This window comes from Nomascus leucogenys, chromosome 22a, assembly GCF_006542625.1.
Source record: "Nomascus leucogenys isolate Asia chromosome 22a, Asia_NLE_v1, whole genome shotgun sequence".
In the NCBI taxonomy this organism is placed as follows: Eukaryota; Metazoa; Chordata; class Mammalia; order Primates; family Hylobatidae; genus Nomascus; species Nomascus leucogenys.
Genome location: NC_044402.1, coordinates 29,944,629 through 29,962,832, shown reverse-complemented (window position 1 = coordinate 29,962,832; position 18,204 = coordinate 29,944,629). Strand labels below are relative to the sequence as shown.

Genomic DNA, 18,204 nt, shown 5'->3' with positions numbered 1-18,204 from the left:
TCTTGTGTCCCTGGATAATTCACTATGTGTCTGTAGATCTCCCTGGCACCTGTGGCAGCATGGTATTATGGGGGGTCAAAATCACACTGGGACTGACAGCAGCAAGGAAGCCAGAGCCATCACAGAGCAGCCCTCCTCTGGAGCCGTGACATTACACACCCCATGGCAGCCGGTATAACTCAGAGACCTGCAGACAAATTCATTGTCAGAGTCAGGTGAAGACTGGGCACACAGCAGATCTGGCCAGACCTGCTCTTTCTAATCAGTGAGATGTATAGTTTAGGGAAAAAGAGATAGGACTTCTGGGACAGGGTAATGATTGGCCTTGACTATGAACACCTTATTGGTTTGGGTTTCCATTTTTCTTCTAGCACATAGACAGTAGTTGCACTTCTGTCTCCACTAATTTGTTTCCCGTTTGTGATTGTGATTTTGAAGTGATGGCTTTGGAGGAGGCGGGCATGGTGTGTGTGCGTGTGTGTGTGTGTGTGTGTGTGTCAGAGAGAGAGGGGAGACTAAGTGACTGAAATAGGCTGTTAGTTGCCTGAATGATAGCTCCTCATGGCTGAGGCTGACTTGATGCAAAGTGTTAGCAAGATTGAGAATGGGAAGGTTGGATTCTACAGCTGTCGCCGTTGCCACAAACAGGCACTGAGACACTCACTGGGGAAGAAAGCACCATTTGTCCACTTGACATTGGCTTCTGTCTTAGCCCTGTGCATGTCCTCTAGGCCTTGAGTAGTGTTGGCTGTGTGGTGCTGCACCTGTGCCCGTGGCTGTGTGGTGCTGCACCTGTGCCCAAGGCCTTCTTGTGAATCAGAAGAACCCTTGAGGTCACAGACAAAGAACTTCTTAAAACAGTAGACAAAGGCCCAGGTTGGCAGTATGTACCTAGGGGCCCCACAGGATTATTTCCAGGCCATGTTTAATTCTAAACTCACCTAAAAAGTGTGACTTAGAAGACTTTCCTGTAAATGAATCCTGTGCCATCCCTCCCCTAGAAAGCTAAAGCCATTGAGCTTATGTATGCAATTATGCATGCTGCTTTGGCATCTACTGCATGTTCATTATGATAGTATTCCTCAGCTGGGTGCAGTGGGTCACACCTGTAATCCCAGCATTTTGGGAGGCCAAGGTGAGTGCATCACCTGAGGTCAGGAGTTCGAGACCAGCCTGGCCAACATGGTGAAAACCTGTCTGTACTAAAAATACAAAAATTAGCTGGGCATGGTGGTCGGCACCTATAATCCCAGCTACTCGGGAGGCTGAGGCAGGAGAATCACTTGAACCTGGGAGGTGGAGGTTGCAGTGAGCCGAGATCATGCAATTGCACTCCAGCCTGGGCAGCAAAGTGAGACTCCATCTCAAAAAAAAAAAACAAAAAGTATTCCTCATCCTGGGGCTGCCTCCAAATGGGTGTTGTTGGAAATTCTGAGGGAATCGCAGACCTGGTACTTTGGACAGTGATTTGATGGTTAGTTGAGGTGAGTTTTCAGCTGTCAGAACGTGGAGGGAAAAGGGGCTTTGCTTCTGTTTCAGTCCCGAGAGCGAGCCTGGAAGAGTGGCACTCGGAGCTGAATCATTTGTGGTGGCCTTGGCATCATAGAAAGCTTGCCCTTTTTCCCTCTGATGACCTCATGACGTTGCGTGGTGTGTGTTTGTGGGTGCATTTATGGCAGGGGCTGGTTGCTTCTTTTCTTGTTCGCTTTCTTGGCTCTCTGGGATGCTGAGTGGCCCCTGGCTCTTGTATTCCCCACTGATTTGTCATGGCCAGGCAGCTGCTCCAGCCAGGGTGGAGTCCTGTGCCTTTACTCACAACACTGCCTGTTTGTTTTGCTTTATAGAAACTCCAAGAGGAAGAGGAGGAGAGCAACACCAGCAAAGTGCCCACTGCTGTGTCAGAGGATCATCTCTGAGAGGAAAGTGGTGACAACTCAGGGAACGTGAACACCCCACCTTTTCCTTCAGCACGGCTCTCACCGCCAGCACAAAGGGCTTCGCTAGAGATGTTTTTGGAGGGAACCAGCGGGACTATTTGTGGCGTGGATGGCCCATTCCTCCTAGAACCCACGTAAGAGCTTGGATGATTTAGTTGGAGAAAATTGCACCTATCACCAAATGCAAATTTGATTCCCACCTCCACCCCCTTTTAGGTTATGGGAGTTGGTGTTGGGACAGGGTGGCGGAGAATATTGGAGCCAATCCTAGCTTGGTCTCTTGCCTTCCCTCTTTTCCTCCATCCATCATGGACAATGCCTGCAAAATTTTCACAGGAAGAAAGCTTATTCAGGATATTAACTTGAAATTTCCAGTGTCCTAAGAGCCTCTCATGAAGCCCAATTCTAAGAAGGGCAAGCTGCTCTGCCGGGGTCACCTCCTGGGTCATCGGTCTGATTGCTCAAGTTCTGCGGGAGAGGAAGCACCACTAGAACCACTCCATCGGAACAGCTCCACTGGGACTTGTGGGCCTAAATTGTCCTGGCCTAACGGGTCTGTCTCCAAACCCCCTTTCCTAAGAGCTGAGCAAACCAACCATCAATAAACTTGACAAAAGACTTTGTTGTGGCCATGACAGAGATACCTACTGGGGAGGGCGACCTACCTAGGTGTGATCGTGCTGGGGGCTACCTTCTGAGTATATTTGTGGAAGCCCATATTTGGGAACTCTGGTAGCTTGAGTTGGGAATGGGAAGGTTCTTTTTTACAGAAGTACTTCCCTAGGGACTCCTGTGTGTCAGTCATCTCTGATGCCTTTATCTCGATGCTGCATTGGGAATCTCAGCCATCAGCCCAAGTGCTTGTTTTATTCCAAGGCAGGGTAATCCCAGCCAACTTACTCTAACCTTTGCTGAAAACTAATCTTGATTCATTCCACTCTGACAAATCCAAAGCTGTTTCTGAGAGATAAGAGGGAAGGGGTAGAAGGAAAGGCGCCCCTTGAAATGGGAATTGAGTCTGTTAGAATTAAAAGCTTATCTCACCTCTGCTGGGGACAGTATTTGCACCACCAACCCCTCTCCTCACCTGCTTTGAGCAATAATCTTTTTTTTTTTTTTTTGAGACGGAGTCTCGCTCTGTCGCCCAGGCTGGAGTGCGATAATCTTTATCAGATATTCTAAACCTAAAGGGATTCCCTTTAAACCAACTCAAGCTGACCTTTCCTATCTAGCCTACTGTTTGGCTGTACTCATGGGCTTTGGTAATATCTCCTAAAAATGAGATTTTGGTAATTTCTCCTATGCACTGGGCAACTGTGATTGTGACCATTGTGCTGTCTTGCTCCAGCCACTGCCCTGGCCTCAGCGTATCAGGGCAGCCTGTGCTGGCTGCAATACTGTGGTGCTTGGGCCACTGCCTGAGAGGAGCCAAGTTTGTGTGTGTCTGCGTGTGTGTGTGTTTGTACAGATTTGAGCAATGGCTGCAAGGAACGTGCTGTATGTAATAGAAGAAAGAAGTCCACGTTTTCGGCAGAAGTAGTGAGTCAGTGTGGAAGAGAGGTGAGGGTGTGCTTTACTTTTTGATAAAGGGAAAGATGTTTACTCATCAACTCTTCAAAAGGTATTAACAAAGTGTTTACCAAACCTATTGCTTTATTTTAAAAACATAATTTGTGTTTTCTATTTGTAAGATCAGACGTTTCAAGGCAATAAAAACTTCTCAGAAAGTGGTCTGCCTTATCATTCGGTGGAGCGGAGATGGCTCTTAGAAGTCCCTGCAAGACTGTCACACATTCCTGAGGCTCCTGTCTCAGGTGTAGGGAAGGGCTGGGCTGGGGCGGGGGAGTGTGAGGCTAGAGAAGCAGCAACTGTGGCCTTCCACAGGAGCATCTCACTGTTGCCAGACCGTACCATCTGGAAGGGATATTTTTTAAAGACAAGGCTGTAAAGGTTACTGTCTGCCTACATGGAGGGACTGCAACTCAACATCCAGCACATGACCCTGACCTCTCTCCACGCTGTGTATGCGCTGGAATGTGAGTGACTGCTGATGAGAGAGTCCACTGTTGTTTCTGGCTCTGCCTCAAAGGGTGGTTGAAATGTTTGTTCTCTGATTACCTCAGCCATGCACCAGCTTGCTGTGGCTAGGGCCCACGGCTCAGTCCCAGCAGCTGCAGTCCTGCGTTACCATTTTTCTTCCTAACTGTCCAACTTCCCGTTGCTCATCCCTCCCCAGTTGTGATCACCTTGTGCATGTTACTTGAATATGCTGCTACTATCTGTGTTCTGTACATTTTTTTTCCCTAGAGAGTTGTACCATGCCTGTGGCATTCTAGCACTTTTATTTATTAGCAATTCTTAGCTGGGGAGGAACAACATTATGATTCTATTTTAAATGATCTAGCAAGGGACCCAAGCCTGGGCTGTTAAGAAATCTAATATCCGTAGTGTCTGCTAAATACTCTAACTATATATCTCTTTAGATCCTTAGGGACCCTGCCTTTACTAATCTGGAATCACTTTTTTTTTTTTTTTTTTGAGGTGGTGTCTCGTTCTGTCACCAGGCTGGAGTGGAATGGCACGATCTCGGCTCACTGCAACCTCCACCTTCCTGGTTCAAGCGATTCTTCTGTCTCAGCCTCCCAAGTAGCTGGGACTACAGGCACGTGCCACCATGCCCAGCTAATTTTTGTACTTTTAGTAGAGACGGGGTTTCATCATGTTGGCCAGGATGGTCTTGATCTCTTGACCTCGTGATCTGCCTGCCTTGGCCTCCCAAAGTGCTGGGATTACAGGTGTGAGCCACCACACCCGGCCAGGGAATCACATTTCTATGACACATGCTCAGAGGACCTAAATCATCCAAAGTTTTCATTCATTCCTTTCATAAGAGGTCTTCATGTGGATCTGCGTTCAAATGTTAACTGTCATCACTGCTTTTTTACTGCCTCCTAACAATATAGCTGGCAAGTAAAGAAAAGATAGTTCTTACCATTGAGATATTTTTCTAGATACAGTGTTCTGGGCATATGAAGCCTGGAATTTCTGCAACCAACTTTGGTACCATAAAAGAAGTCAGCCTGAGGATGCCAGCACAGGTAGGTAGCGCTGAAAGAATCGTAAAGAAATGGAGCTGAAGTCTTGATCAAACCCTTCCTGAAGCTTATCATCTTATAATTTTTCAGTTATATGAGCCAGTTATCTTTATTGTTTAAGCTAGTTTAAGGTAGGTTTTGTCCTTTCACCTAAAGAGCCTTAACTGATAAGAGAATTCCCAATGTATTTAAGTGTAAACATCAAGCTTCTTATCACACCCTTATAAGCCCCTTGCCTCCCTTTCTGACCTTTTCTTTCACTTCCTAACTCTTCACCATGCTGTGTTTACATAGTTCTTACTCCTTGAATAAGACTATTTCTACCTTCCAGTTGCTGCTCCCTCCGCTCTAACAGTCTGCCCCATATCTTAAGACATTTAACTCCTGGGCATTCAAGTCTCAGCTCAAATCCCACCTGGACAACATAGTGAGACCCCATCTCTTTCCACCCCCAAAAATGTTAGCTGGCTGTGGTGGTGCACACTTATAGTCACAGCTACTTGGGAAGCTGAGGCAGGAGGATCACTTGAGCCCAGGAAGTTGAGGCTGCAGTGAGGTGTGATTGTGCCACTGCACTCCAGCCTCGGTGACATCCAGTAAAACCCTGTCTCTAAAAAACAAAAAAAATCCCATCTCCTCAGGGAGGACTTTCTGATGATCTAATTTGTGTTCCCCAATGCCCACCCCACATTCCTTCTTGACCAAAATACCTTGTGTTTGCTAGAGTTCTTATCCCTATTTGAAGTTCTTTATTTATGTGTTGGCTTTTTGATTCTGTTACCTTGACTACAATATAAGGCCCACGGGCCAGGGGCATTTCCTGTGTCATTCATTTCTCTTTCCCAAGTGTCTGGCATGGAGAAGTACTCAACAAATATTTGCTGAAATAGCAATGGCCTTTTGGATACACACACTGCATATGAGGGTCCAGCTGGGGGAGGCCCTCTGGGTAGGGTTTAAGAGCAACTGGTTTAGTTGTCTTCTTCCCATGTCATGCAGTTGTTTCATCTATGCTGCCTAGTTCTATTTTTTTGTCTCTGCTCTCTCAAGAATCGGTTTCTTCTTTAGGAGGAAACAAGAAAGGGCACTTAGTGTTTAGCTGTGAACGCAGAATCTTGAAGGTGGGAAAAAAGAAGATTTGACTTCAAGAATACAAGAGGAATGAGCAAATGACAATAAGGAGCTGGAGGCAGCCAGGCTGACCTGTGTCTTGAGCTATCCTACTCACTATGGTGTATTCAATCAGGCATAAAGCTGTGATTCTCCTAGGGCTCAGAGGAGGCAGCCGTGCTTTTGTCTTAGCAGAGGTCAAAGTACAAGGACTGATCAGAGGAGAGGGTTTTTCTATTTATTACAAAAGTTGTTACACAAATACAGCTGACCAGAAGGTCTAAAAACAGCCCAGACTCTTCCAACCCTCATGCATCTGTAGATAGAAGGAGAGCCGTGGTCTTGCTCACACACAGGGGAGCCCTTCTTAGAAGAACTGCCTGTCCCTTGGAAGGTTCAGAGTCTTGGGTCCAGCAGCAGAGAGGAGCCCAACCTGTGTGGACAACCCCTTGAGGCAGCCCTTGGTCACAGCTGCTCTGGGTGGGCAGCAGGTTTAAGTTTCATAGTTCACATGTTCCCACCACACAAGTCAAATCAAGGCATGAAAATAAAAGGGAAAACGGGGAAGGCTGGAAAAGGGAGCCTGGAAGAGGTTGCAGGTAGGGGAAGAAGACACAGTGGGCTTCCGAGGAGCTGGCAATTTCTTGACTTGGATGGAGTTACATAGTATTCACTTTAAAGTTATTCTTTAAATTGTACATACATGTTATATACTTTTCAGTATGCGTATCTTTAAAGTTTAAAAATTAAAAAAAAAGAGGCTGAAAGTGAATAAAGGGGCGGATGATGGAACAGAAAAGAAGAAATTAAAGAGGAGAGACGGCGAAGGAAGAAGACGGCCAAGGTGGAAGACGAGAAAGTCCTGGAGGTGGTAATGCTGGCCTCAGTTTCTCTTCTTCTGTCTGGATACTGGTTCTACTTCTAGGTACCGGAGCCCGAACAGCATACCCAGGATGGAGAAACCTTAAATACAGAGGAAAGACTAGTGACTGACATACAAATGGCACCTTTCTTCTCTCTCTCTCCTGTGTCCACCCTCTGTACTAGCTCTAGAGCTGGGACAGTTCCCGTAGGAAGTCTAGGGTGGTTGGATGCTTACTTGCCACCATCAGGGGTGCCAGGACGCCAATCGTGGGAGCTGCAGTTCCATAGACAAACAACTCAGAGAGGAAATGCCCCAGGGCAAGGAGGAAGGTCCAGAGTGTGATGTGATAGAGCCTACAAGGAAGCAGACAGAAATGGGAACCAAAGTTACTGTTCGTTCAGAACAGTAGAAAAGTATCAGACTTGATACAGACAAATAAGAACCCAGGATGTGATGAAGGCTTAAAAGAAAGAACACTTGTTCCTGAGGAAGAGCTGGTTATTTGATCACACCAATATTCTCATCTAGGGCAAAACTGAAGGTTTGAACTGCTAAACTGAGAGGAGAATGGTTTGGGCACCCAGAATGAATGTCCAAGTCTCAGCAAAGTGGTGAACTCAGCTATAGCAAAGCAGAGCCTGAATGATGACAATCGCAGGCAGTGTAGACAACTTTGGATCCAGCATGCTTACATATTCTACTTATCCAAATTGGTTGACTCTGCAGTCTAATCCCACCTGGCAGGCATCTGGCCACGCACTTGTCAGTGTTTATATGATGGATGCCACAGAACGAACGGCCTCATGGGGAGTAAGGAGCAAGGACACCTCTGGGGCTTTTAGATGCTCTTGCAATATACGTTGGTTACTTTGTGTCTTAGCCTAGAAAAGTAGTCACATTGAGGACATGGTGACAACCTCATGGGAAGAGAACTTATTTTTCAGCTTTGACTATAAGGTAGAGAAGAGACAGGCTACTAGGTGACTGACCACTTTGTTTGCTGGTATCTTTTTTTTAAGCATAAATTTTTTTAAAATTATGAAATACTTCAAACATACAAAAAATTTACTGAACACTATAATGAACACCAATGCAACCAACACCCAGCTCCCTCAGATCTTAACATCTTGACATTTTGTTTCAGACTCTTCTAATAAAAACTTACAGAGAAGAGTTAAATCATCCTGTGTATCCTTATCCTGCTCTGAGTCTGTTCTCCCTCATCTCCACAAGTAACTGGTATCTTACATTTGATTTGTATCTCTCCTGTACATGTTTTTACACTTTTTTTTTTTTTTTTTTTTTTTTTGAGACAGACTCTTGCTCTGTCTCTCAGGCTGGAGTGCAGTGGCACAATCTCAGCTCACTGCAACCTCCGCCTCTTGGGTCAAGCGATTCTTCTACCTCAGCCTCCTGGAGTAGCTGGGACTACAGGTGCACGCCACCATGCCCAGCTAATTTTTGTATTTTTAGTAAAGATGGGGTTTCGCCACGTTGGCCAGGCTGGTCTCCAACTCCTGATCTCAAGTGATCTGCCCACCTTGGCCTCCCTAAGTGCTGGGATTACAGGCGGAAGCCACCATGCCTGGCCATTGTGGAAACAATATGTATGTGTGTTGACTTTCAGTCTCCGGTTAGGGAGGGAACAGGATCAGAATGCACATCAGAAGTGCGTGGATCAAAGTCCTAGGCTAGGAAGGGCTAGAAACAGGAGTCAGCATTTGCAGCTGTCCTGTGTGGGGAGAGGGGAAAGTAAATGGTAACTGAGGTAAAGATAAGTCTGGGTCAGGCCGGGCACAGTGGCTCAAGCCTGTAATCCCAGCACCTTGGGAGGCCAAGCTGGGCAGATCATGAGGTCAGGAGTTCAAGACCAGCTTGGCCAACATGGTGAGAACCTGTCTCTACTAAAAATACAAACATTAGAGGGCATGGTGATGCGCGCCTGTAATCCCAGCTACTGGGGAGGCTGAGGCAGGAGAATGGCTTGAACCCAGGAGGCAGAGGTGGAGGTTGCAGGGAGCTGAGATTGTGCCACTGCACTCCAGCTTGGGTGACAGAGCAAGACTCTGTCTCAAAAAAAAAAAAAAAAAAAAAGAGATCAGTCTGGGTTGTCTTCGCTTACTTCGAAAGCACAACAAGCAAAAGATATATCCCTTATACTCATCAGCAATTCTTCATCGTGGTACAGGTCTTTAAAATGCTTATTCAATCCTCCCTTCCTCTTAGTCACCCTGAGAGGTAGAACAGATATCTGTTCTCATTTTATGGATGAAGAGGCCAAGGTGCAAGGAAGGTGAATAATGGACTTGCTACTGCAAAGCTAGTTACCAACAGAACTGGGCCCAGAACTAAACACACTGCTTCCAGAAGTATGTGTCATTCTAGGACAAGTAAACTGCAGTTTCAAGTTTGAAAAAAAAAAAATAAAGTTGAAGAGATCAAACGGCTAATAGCCCTGCTTCAAATCTCACTTGAGTCAGTCTTTCTTTAAACTAACTGCATCTCTAATATTTAGATGTGCAAAATCAGGAATGAAAATCATGACCTCCAGGGCTGCTAAGAAAGGACTTAAGATCATGTAGATAAAAGCTCAGCATAATAAGAAGGGCTCAATAAATATTATCACCTCCTGTTTTCCCCAGATGCCAAGAGCCTGGATAAGACAGAAAAACATTTTAATGTGAAGTTGGCATTCGGATAGCCTCCCTTGGTGACCTGAACAAACTGTTTCCACCTAGTGATGATGACTCTCGCTGGGAAGAAAGCTTGAGCCCCCTCCAGTGGCCAGAACTGGTTATGGCTTCTGATTGCCTGCAATTGTTCCACCCTGGTCTGTTTGAGTACCCAAGACAGGTAGAATTCAGGAGCCCTACCTTCTCTTTCACCCTCACCTGCTGACGCTGCATACACATACAACAGTTTACTTGTGGGTTCCTCTTTTTTCATAGATTGTGGTTTCTGTTCATTCCTGCTTCTTAAGGAGGAATGTGAGAAAGGTATGTGTGGGTGGCTATTCTAAAAAGAGCATACCACTCTACTTCTTTAGTAGAAAAAAGGCTGATTCTTTCATAAAGAAGTGGAGGGGCATGATGCAGGCCACTGGATAATGGCCTGCCAGTTTGCTATGTCAGTTCCAAAGAATTTTCAGACTTTAATGAAGACCTGTTAGGTCTATTACGTTTTCTAGGCTTGGAGGGGATGTAACCTATGAGTCTTTTATTATCCACATTCTAAGCTAATGCATTAAAATGATTAACAGTTCCCATTACTCAAGGTAACAGGTATGCCGCGCATCTGATTTCCAACAAAAGGATGCTAAAGCTCTTCCTTCCCTTACATACGTCTTGTTGTGAATGTCAATGGCACAGAGGCAGCGAATCACTGATGAGAGCAGCGTCCAGATCCCAAAGGTCCGAGCTTGGAGGCCATTCACTGTGTAGCAGAAAAAAGCAAGAGTGTTCAGAAGGGGAGACCTGGGGTTCCTTCCAAACTCCTCCTATTTCACTGGTGGTTCATGGGAGGTAGGGAGCTGGACCTGACCTCTCTGTGGCTGGGCAGGATGGAGGTCCTAGTGGCAACATGGGAACTAGAAGGAATAGAAGGAATTCCAGACTGAGAACTTCTCAGATTCTCTTCAAATGTCTACAGTTGGAAGGGAAGTTCCAAGAGTGGAAACCCACAAAGAGCCCCAGTTAGGCAAATAACTCCTAGATATAGTAATTTACCCCTTTTGTCCTGGAAGCCTAGAGGGTCTGGATCAGGACAGGTTTTGGGGAATGTTGTAGAGACTGATCTGGAAATACAAGATGCCCAGGAGGCCAGTAGACTTTCAAGGCTGATCCAGGAGAGAACTCAGAGACACTGGGGACCAATTTAGATGCCCACATACGGTCTTTAAGATATGTGAGTACCTGGGTCTCTTACTGCATCCAGATCTATGCTGTTGGATGAACCAATACCAGGCTGGTTTCCTGAGTGCATGGCAGTGGGACAAAGCACTGTTTCTTTGGTGTTTGCTGGGGGCACCCTGCTCTTGGTGGCTTTTTTCTGACATTGCTGTATTAAATATCTTGCCCTGAAAGTAGGGGTCCTATTCCACCATAACAGTGGTTCTTGACTTTGGGCATTTATTACAATCAACTGAGGTAGTTTTATAAAATTACAAGGCCTGGGTACCAGACCAACTATATTGTATTCTCTGGAGGAGGGCCCCAGGCATAAGTATTTTCTAGAAACTCCCTGCTTGGGTGATTTAAATGCAAAACCATTGAGCTAAGGCATCCAGTGCCTTGGGGATGCCAAAACAGTGAAAGCAAAGATACTTCCTTTGCTGGTCTACTACCTGCTGCGTAAGATAAATTTTAAGGGACAGAATTGACAACTGAAAAGTCTACTAGTGTTTACTTGGGCTTTAAGGATTTTTCCAGCCTTTGGAAAACCAGACAGCTCTCCCAAATTCACAATACCGAAGACCATTAGATGGTAGTGAGAAAAAAATTCCGTATGCCAACCAAGTATCTAGCATTAGCCCTGGATAGCTACATTCTTTATAAACCAATTTGATAGCTTTTCTCATGAGAAGACTAAGGACTTTTCTCTAGCTAAGAGTACTGAACCAGCCCTAACCAGATTAGGTATGAGGTGAAATTCTGTGGCACACTTTAGAGCACTGCTACTTTCAGAAGAGTACCATGAAGGTCCCTAGATCACAAGGGAGATGGCAGCCTCAACTTCCGTGCTGGCTGAACACACACACACACACACATAAAGTTCTGCTCAGCTATATGCCTTTAAGTCACATGACCTCTGGACCTCTTTGCCTCAACTTTAAACTCAAAGGGCTAGACCAGATGACCTCTAAAAACCTGTGAATCAATATAGGGTTCCATGACCACCTGAGGGCAGCATTTGAAGGTGAAAAGATGGAATTATTCTGCTCACTTTCCCAGGTTCTTTACTCTTATTACATTTGAGCTTTCTTAAAATGAGCCTTAGCCTACTTAATTTCTTTCAGACACTGCAGAAAAACGAGCTAGGTCAGAGCCTGAATCTGGGTTAGCTATAAATGTGACACAGAATTGTCATCTGCTGTGAAACAGTGCTGCAGCTTAAACTACCCCACACATCAGCGTGATGAAGTGCAAGCTGAAATGGACACTCTCAGTAGAGAGGCTCAGGAAGCCAGGAAAGGCTGCCATGGACCTTCTTAAGTTTCATTTTGGGAGACCAACTTGAAGGGATTTTAAATATCTTCTCAGGGACTATGTCATGGAAGACCTTGAATTAATAACTCTCCATCTGTAACATGGAATATGAGTCATGTAAGCCCCAACCTGATTCTGAAGAGGGCTTTGAGATATATGTAAAGCTTCTTTATGGCTTTCTTGTCAGGTATCACAGAGTCACCAAGTAAGTATTTCCTCACTTGCCCTTATAATGCTTTTTTTTTTTTTTTTAAATACACAAATTGCCCAGGGCAGTGTAAAATGAATGAAAAGTATTCAGAGAAGCTTGGGGGAAGAAGGGTCAAGTGCTCACCACAAAGTCTATTACTCCAGTAGCTGCCAAAGGCTAGCTAAGGCAGCATCAGAATCATCTGGGAAGTTTTTTAGCAACTGGATTCCTGAGCTCCACCCAGGTTCAATAAATAGGTTTGGTGAGGGAAATGGGTACCTGTGTTTGTTGAAGTTTCCTAGGTTATTCTGATGTACAGCCTGGTTTGGGAACCACAGCATAGGGCCAGTCCTATAAAGGATGCAGAAATTCTTTGATTTCTTACCAAGGTTTGGCTTGCCAGTGTAGAGCTTTTCATAGAGAAAGGTGTGGTCTCGGAAGCTCTGCAGCGTGTTCCCCATGGCTATGATGGACACCATAACCAGCCAACTTCTTAACACATTCAGGAAACGGCTCATGACTCCCCTCAAACGTGGGAGGACTTTTTGCCTTGGAAACAAAGGCAGAGGACGTGAGACAATGAGGGCCAGTCTATGTTAACCATAAGCAGGAAGGGAGGAAGAATGAAGCAGGCCAAAAAAAGATATTTAGTCACACTAATAGTGGTGAATGAACAGTATGCTTTGCAGTAAGTGGCACAGTACTTATCCTTGTCTAAGCAATTTCTCCAAAATATTACCCTAAATCAGAACTCCTTTTTCTGGGTTGGAATCAGTCCTCTGTCTTTACTTCTATACCTTCACGTTTTCATGCCATTCCTTCGTAATGCAAATAGCTCAAAGGCGATTATAACTATACTCACAGACACCTGCCTGGCTATTGATGATGGATTCTTCCAAGCCTAAGGAACTTTATACATTTGAGTGGGACTTATGGTGTGAGGTCACTATTTACATCCCTAGGTTTTCTGGTTCTCAGGTATACCATGCTCCATAAACTAGAAGAACAATCTAAAAGTTAAAAATAAACTGCTGTGTGTCAACTCAAAATAAAATCCTAAGCCCACCACGGACTGAACAGAGCCCCTCTTGGCCTAGGGGACCCCAGAAAAATCCTAAAACTGAGCTCCTGGCCATGACGAGATGGGAGGTCTGACATGCCCTGTTATATTCCTTCTGTTTTCAGGTTTAGACACAGCAACTTACCAGCATTAAAGTTAAAATAGAGATCATAAGAATGACAGAACAGATTGTTTGTGCAGTAAGATACTAAATTATAAACAAGACCTAAGACCATGCCAGGCAATGGTTAAGTCACACCCTCCTACATTTAAAGAATAAAAGTTATATTCTGCCACAAGGTTTTTTTTTCTCCAGCAGCTAGACAAACACTGGCCTTGAGATAAGCAATATTAAAACAATTACAGCTCATCCAGCTCACAGAGGCTGACTACCTGACCCCTGTTCCACCAGTTGTAACTACAGCTTTGATTGGACAAGAGACTGATTTCAGTAATTTTCTCCAGATAAGACCACCAACCGTGGACTGCTCCTGGCCAGTTTAGCAAGATCACAAACTTGAGTGTCTTGGTGTCCTGAAAAGACTTTTTGACGTATAGAGCCTAGGTGTGATAGACTTAAATGTTAGGTCTCCACTCCAAAGTGAACAGGGGTCATATGTGGTTACACACGTTTGTTCAATATGCATGTGTCAGGACCACCTTCAGGAATATTCATAGCTCCTCCTGTAACCTGTTGAATATGTATGTTTAGCCAACCTGTTCAGCATAAAGCTCTACCCCAAACCCTTCTCCTTCAAAGTAACTGTCTCTGGTCTTGGTGGGAGGCACTCTTCCCTGTTGGGTGGCTGTAACCCTTTGCAAGAGATAAAGCCTCTTTTCCTTTTTTCCAAATTTATAAATTGTGCGTGTTTAAGTTAATGTGTGACTTTAGGACTAGTAAGAAAATTATACAGCGAAGGAAACAGCAATCTTGGTGTTGGGTTGCAAGATAATAATAGGTTTCAGTCATTGAGCACTTACACCATGAACTGTGCCAAGCACCTAACATATATTACCATTGAATCTTTACAATGAGGTAAGCAGGCACCATTAATATTTCCTTACAGATGAGGGTTGGAACGGAGAGGTTAAACAAGTTTCTTAAGGTCACACGGCAAAGTTGGCAGAGCTGAGATAAGAATCATGGTCTGCTGGACTGCTGCAGTGCTACCTCACTGTTTGAGACTATTTAAATGAAGTTCCCATTTTTTGAGAAAGAAAAGCATATCATATCCACTTTTGTCTTTAAGTTGTATAGAAAATACAATTAGATTACATACTTTTTGTTTTTTAATTTCTTATTTTTTTTTTTTTTTGAGACAGGGTCTTGGTCTGTCACACAGGCTGGAGTGCGGTGGCATGGTCATGGCTCATTGCAGCCTCGAAATCAAAGGCTTAAGTGATCCTCCCACCTCAACCTCTCCACTTGGGCTCAAGTGATCCACTCACCTTGGCCTCGCCTCCCAAATGCTGGGATTACAGGTGTGAGCTACAGCACCCAGCCTTTTTTTTTTTTTAAGGCTTAGATCAACTCTTGTTGAGTAGTAATTTCAGTTAGTCTGATTTAAATAAAACCAAAATAGATAAATAATCTAATAATGGAATGACTTTTTCCCATCCTCATTATTATTTTCTTGGTCCACGGTTTATCTGTTGTCAGGTTAACCTCTTGGGCCTGAAGTGGTAATAAACTAACAGGTTTTCTTTGTCACTTTGGCAATACAAGTTTCGGTATTGCTCTATGCTACCCAGTGAGATAGATATTAAAGTCAGCAATGGCCCAAGACAGTGTGAAACACCGCCCCCGCCCCCACCCCAAACAAGCAATAAAGAGATCTAGAGAAGGAAGGGTGAATTGATGAGTCCTTCAGGGAAAGCTGGATCACAAAGGTGGTCTCTGTCCAAGATCAGAGACACTGAGGGTCTACTGGACATCATAGGCCATTATCACTTGGGCCAAGATCCACCTATCCTCTTTATTTTCTCACCCTCTCCCAAGAGGAGACTCCTCCGGGGTTTAGAAAAGCTGCATGGATGCACCTCTCCACTTTTCTGCACAAGTATGCCTTCCATTTCACAGAAGTGTTATCTGTTAGAAATCCCAACAGATAGCTGATGAGGACAGAGCCTGGGCACTTCTGAAGTGCTCTGCCAATTTCTCAACCTAATTTCCCTAAAGCTTAAGGGCCTCTTAGTGTATGCAACATCTATTTCCAAATTTTGTCCTGGCCAAGCCCAGCCAAGCCCAGCCAAGCCCAGCCAAGCCCAGCCCAGCACAGGCGTGCTGTTAAAACTTAATCTGGAGAGAGGGATTCTTATCCTGGCCCTACCACTTAGTAGCTGTGTGACCCTGGCTAAGTCATTTACACTTTTCAGTCTCGGTTTCCTCATCTGCAAAATGGAGATAGAAATATCAACCCAAAGGGCTATTGTAAGAATTATATGAGAAAAAGTGAAGGCTCTTTGTACAGTGCTAGGCTCATGGTGGCTGCTCATTCGCTCATCCATTCCTTCGTTCCTTGAATTCACCAAGCCATCTCCATCTTCCTAGCTCTCCCTTGTCATCGCCTCTCAAACCCTTTTCCCCCCAAAAGGTTGCCTTCCAGTTATCTGCCTTCCATCCCACCTCCATTTTTCCAGACTCTCCGGATCCTCTCAGTCAGAAGCAACACAGACACCTACACCCTCTTCTCCCCCATATTCTCCTTACCTGGCGACCGGACCTCCAGCACAGCAGTGGCAGCAGCAGCCGCTGCCTCAAACAAGCTCCCCCAGGACAGCTCCAGCCCGGAGTCCACCTGAGCCATTTGTCCCCGCCCCCTCCCTCAGCCCTGCTCCAGGATTGGGCCGTTTCCGTCAGTACTCTCTCTGATTGGCTGTCCCCGTTTCGCCCGAGCAGGAGATGGGGAGTGAACCCCTTTACTGCCAATCAGCGGTTGCCGCTGCCTAAGCCTCTCCCCAGGTACGCCGCTCACGCCGTAAGCCCTCTAGCTGGACCTAGCGGAACTCCGGGTTTGGAGTCAAACTCTTAGAGGAGGAGGAAAAAACAGCGGAAAAAAAAAGAAGACTCCCTTCAGCTGAGGGCAGGGCTCTGCGCCCGCGCTGCGCGGCGGTGACGACATTCGCCCGCGTCCGCAGCTGAGCGTTATGAGCGCTTGCGCAGTGGCTCCGAGCGGGCGGTTGCTTGTTGGTTGTTGTAGTAACCGGGAAAGTAGCCGTCGGCGGCTGCCCTGAGCCTTGCTGGGGAAAGAAGAGGGAGGTAGGCGCAGAGCGCGGTCCACGCCTGCTCGCCCCGAACCATGGGAAGATGAGACAGGTAAACGCCTGCGCCCGCGCGCTTCCCTACCCTAGGGAGCAGCGTTCCCGGGTCCGGGCTGGCGCCTGCCGCAGCACTTCCCGCTCAGAGCCCGGGAGTAGCTGTTGGCTTCCGGGCGCGCCGCGTTGAATCGCGGCTGCGGGGTCGTCCCGTCCTTCCCGCGGGGCAGCATCTGCGGACCTACGTGGGACTGGGGTGAGCTGGGGGTGGGGCTGAGAAGCAGATTCCTTTAGGGCGAGGAGTCTCCTTAGGCGAGTGTCTCTAATCTTCCGATCGACCTGTTTCTCCCCGCTGTGCAGGCAGCCTGGGAAAGGTTGGCATCCCTTCCCGTTTGGAGGTTTTGCTTGTTTAAACTTAAAGGGCTTCCCAACATTTTGGGAAAGATCAAGAAATCCGGTTGAGAATCCCCTGAAGAAAGCCATTGAAGTCGTTAGACATTGCCCATTGCGCCGAAGATCTTTGATCATTATCAGGGTCGGTTTTTTTTTTTTGTCTTACTTACAGTCTCATCGTATTTATGAATGCATGGAAAAGTTAAGAAGGATTGACAGCAAGTAATTATCGCTGAGTAATTTGCGATTATGGTCATTTAAACATGTTCCTTTTATTTGTAGTTCCTATTCTTCTGACACACAAAACGAACATGTACTTTTTTACTTTGGAAAAAATATTTTAAGTTAGAAATGCAGTGTTGGAAATTTCCTAATTTTATCGTCTATTTGAGAGTCATACCAAAGTTTGAGATTTTTAGTCAGGAAGAATAATTTTTAAGAGTGGAAGGGCATTCCCCACCTCCGCCACCTGTTTGTATGGACCTTTGATTCAAGAGAATATATTCATCTTTCAGTTCATTGTTGAATTTATTTTACTGGAAACATGATGGCATCTTGTCAGCGTGCTTGTCATAGAGTCTAAAGAAATGTTTGCAGGGGTTTTTTGTTGTTTGTTTTTTTTTTGAGACGGAGTTCACTCTTGTTGCCCAGGCTGGAGTGCAATGGCGCGATCTTGGCTCACCGCAACCTCCGCCTCCCGGGTTCAAGCGATTCTCCTGCCTCAGCCTCCCGAGTAGCTGGGATTACAGGCATGAGCCAGCACACCCAGCTAATTTTTTGTATTTTTTTTTTTAAGTAAAGATGGGGTTTCTCCATGTTAGTCAGGCTGGTCTCGAACTCCCGACCTCAGGTGATCCGCCCGCCTTGGCCTCCCAAAGTACTGGGATTACAGGCGTGAGCCACCCTGCCTGGCCTGCAAGGGTCTTAAACCTTGAGTTTTTATTTATTTATTTTTAACCCAGGCCAGGTTTGTCTAGCAAGGAATATATGTTTTAGGGAATCAGTCACCTGCCTCAAACTGCCCTTAAAGTGAAGAGTCTATCCTTTTGGTGCATATTCGATTTAGTAAATAATGAGAAACTCAAACTTAGTAAC

At 45.6% G+C, this 18,204-nt stretch overlaps 3 protein-coding genes across 8 annotated transcripts in view; 2 read left to right on the top strand and 1 right to left on the bottom strand.

Annotated features, from left to right (window-relative positions):
• FLVCR2 (feline leukemia virus subgroup C cellular receptor family member 2) overlaps nt 1-2,556 on the top strand; it is a 68,049-nt gene extending 65,493 nt beyond the window's left edge. The window contains exon 10 of the mRNA XM_012498137.2: nt 1,845-2,556. Coding sequence (XP_012353591.1) covers nt 1,845-1,916 — 72 coding nt within the window. The 3' untranslated portion in view covers nt 1,917-2,556. The remainder of the gene's footprint in view (nt 1-1,844) is intronic.
• A 3,802-nt stretch (nt 2,557-6,358) lies between these two features.
• Nucleotides 6,359-16,590, bottom strand: ERG28 (ergosterol biosynthesis 28 homolog). The gene is made up of 5 exons (XM_003260782.4): nt 16,172-16,590; nt 12,787-12,950; nt 10,349-10,439; nt 7,242-7,360; nt 6,359-7,105 (listed from the first exon to the last, which is right to left on the bottom strand). Exons 2-5 carry the CDS (start codon nt 12,917-12,919, stop codon nt 7,026-7,028), a joined length of 423 nt encoding a protein of 140 aa, XP_003260830.1. The 5' UTR covers nt 12,920-12,950; nt 16,172-16,590; the 3' UTR covers nt 6,359-7,025.
• The window catches only part of TTLL5 (tubulin tyrosine ligase like 5), a 297,166-nt gene continuing 295,516 nt past the window's right edge, over nt 16,555-18,204 (top strand). For all 6 annotated transcript variants that reach the window (XM_003260781.3, XM_030803999.1, XM_030803998.1 and 3 more), the window contains exon 1: nt 16,555-16,777. The gene's annotated coding sequence lies outside the window, so the exon portion shown is untranslated. The remainder of the gene's footprint in view (nt 16,778-18,204) is intronic.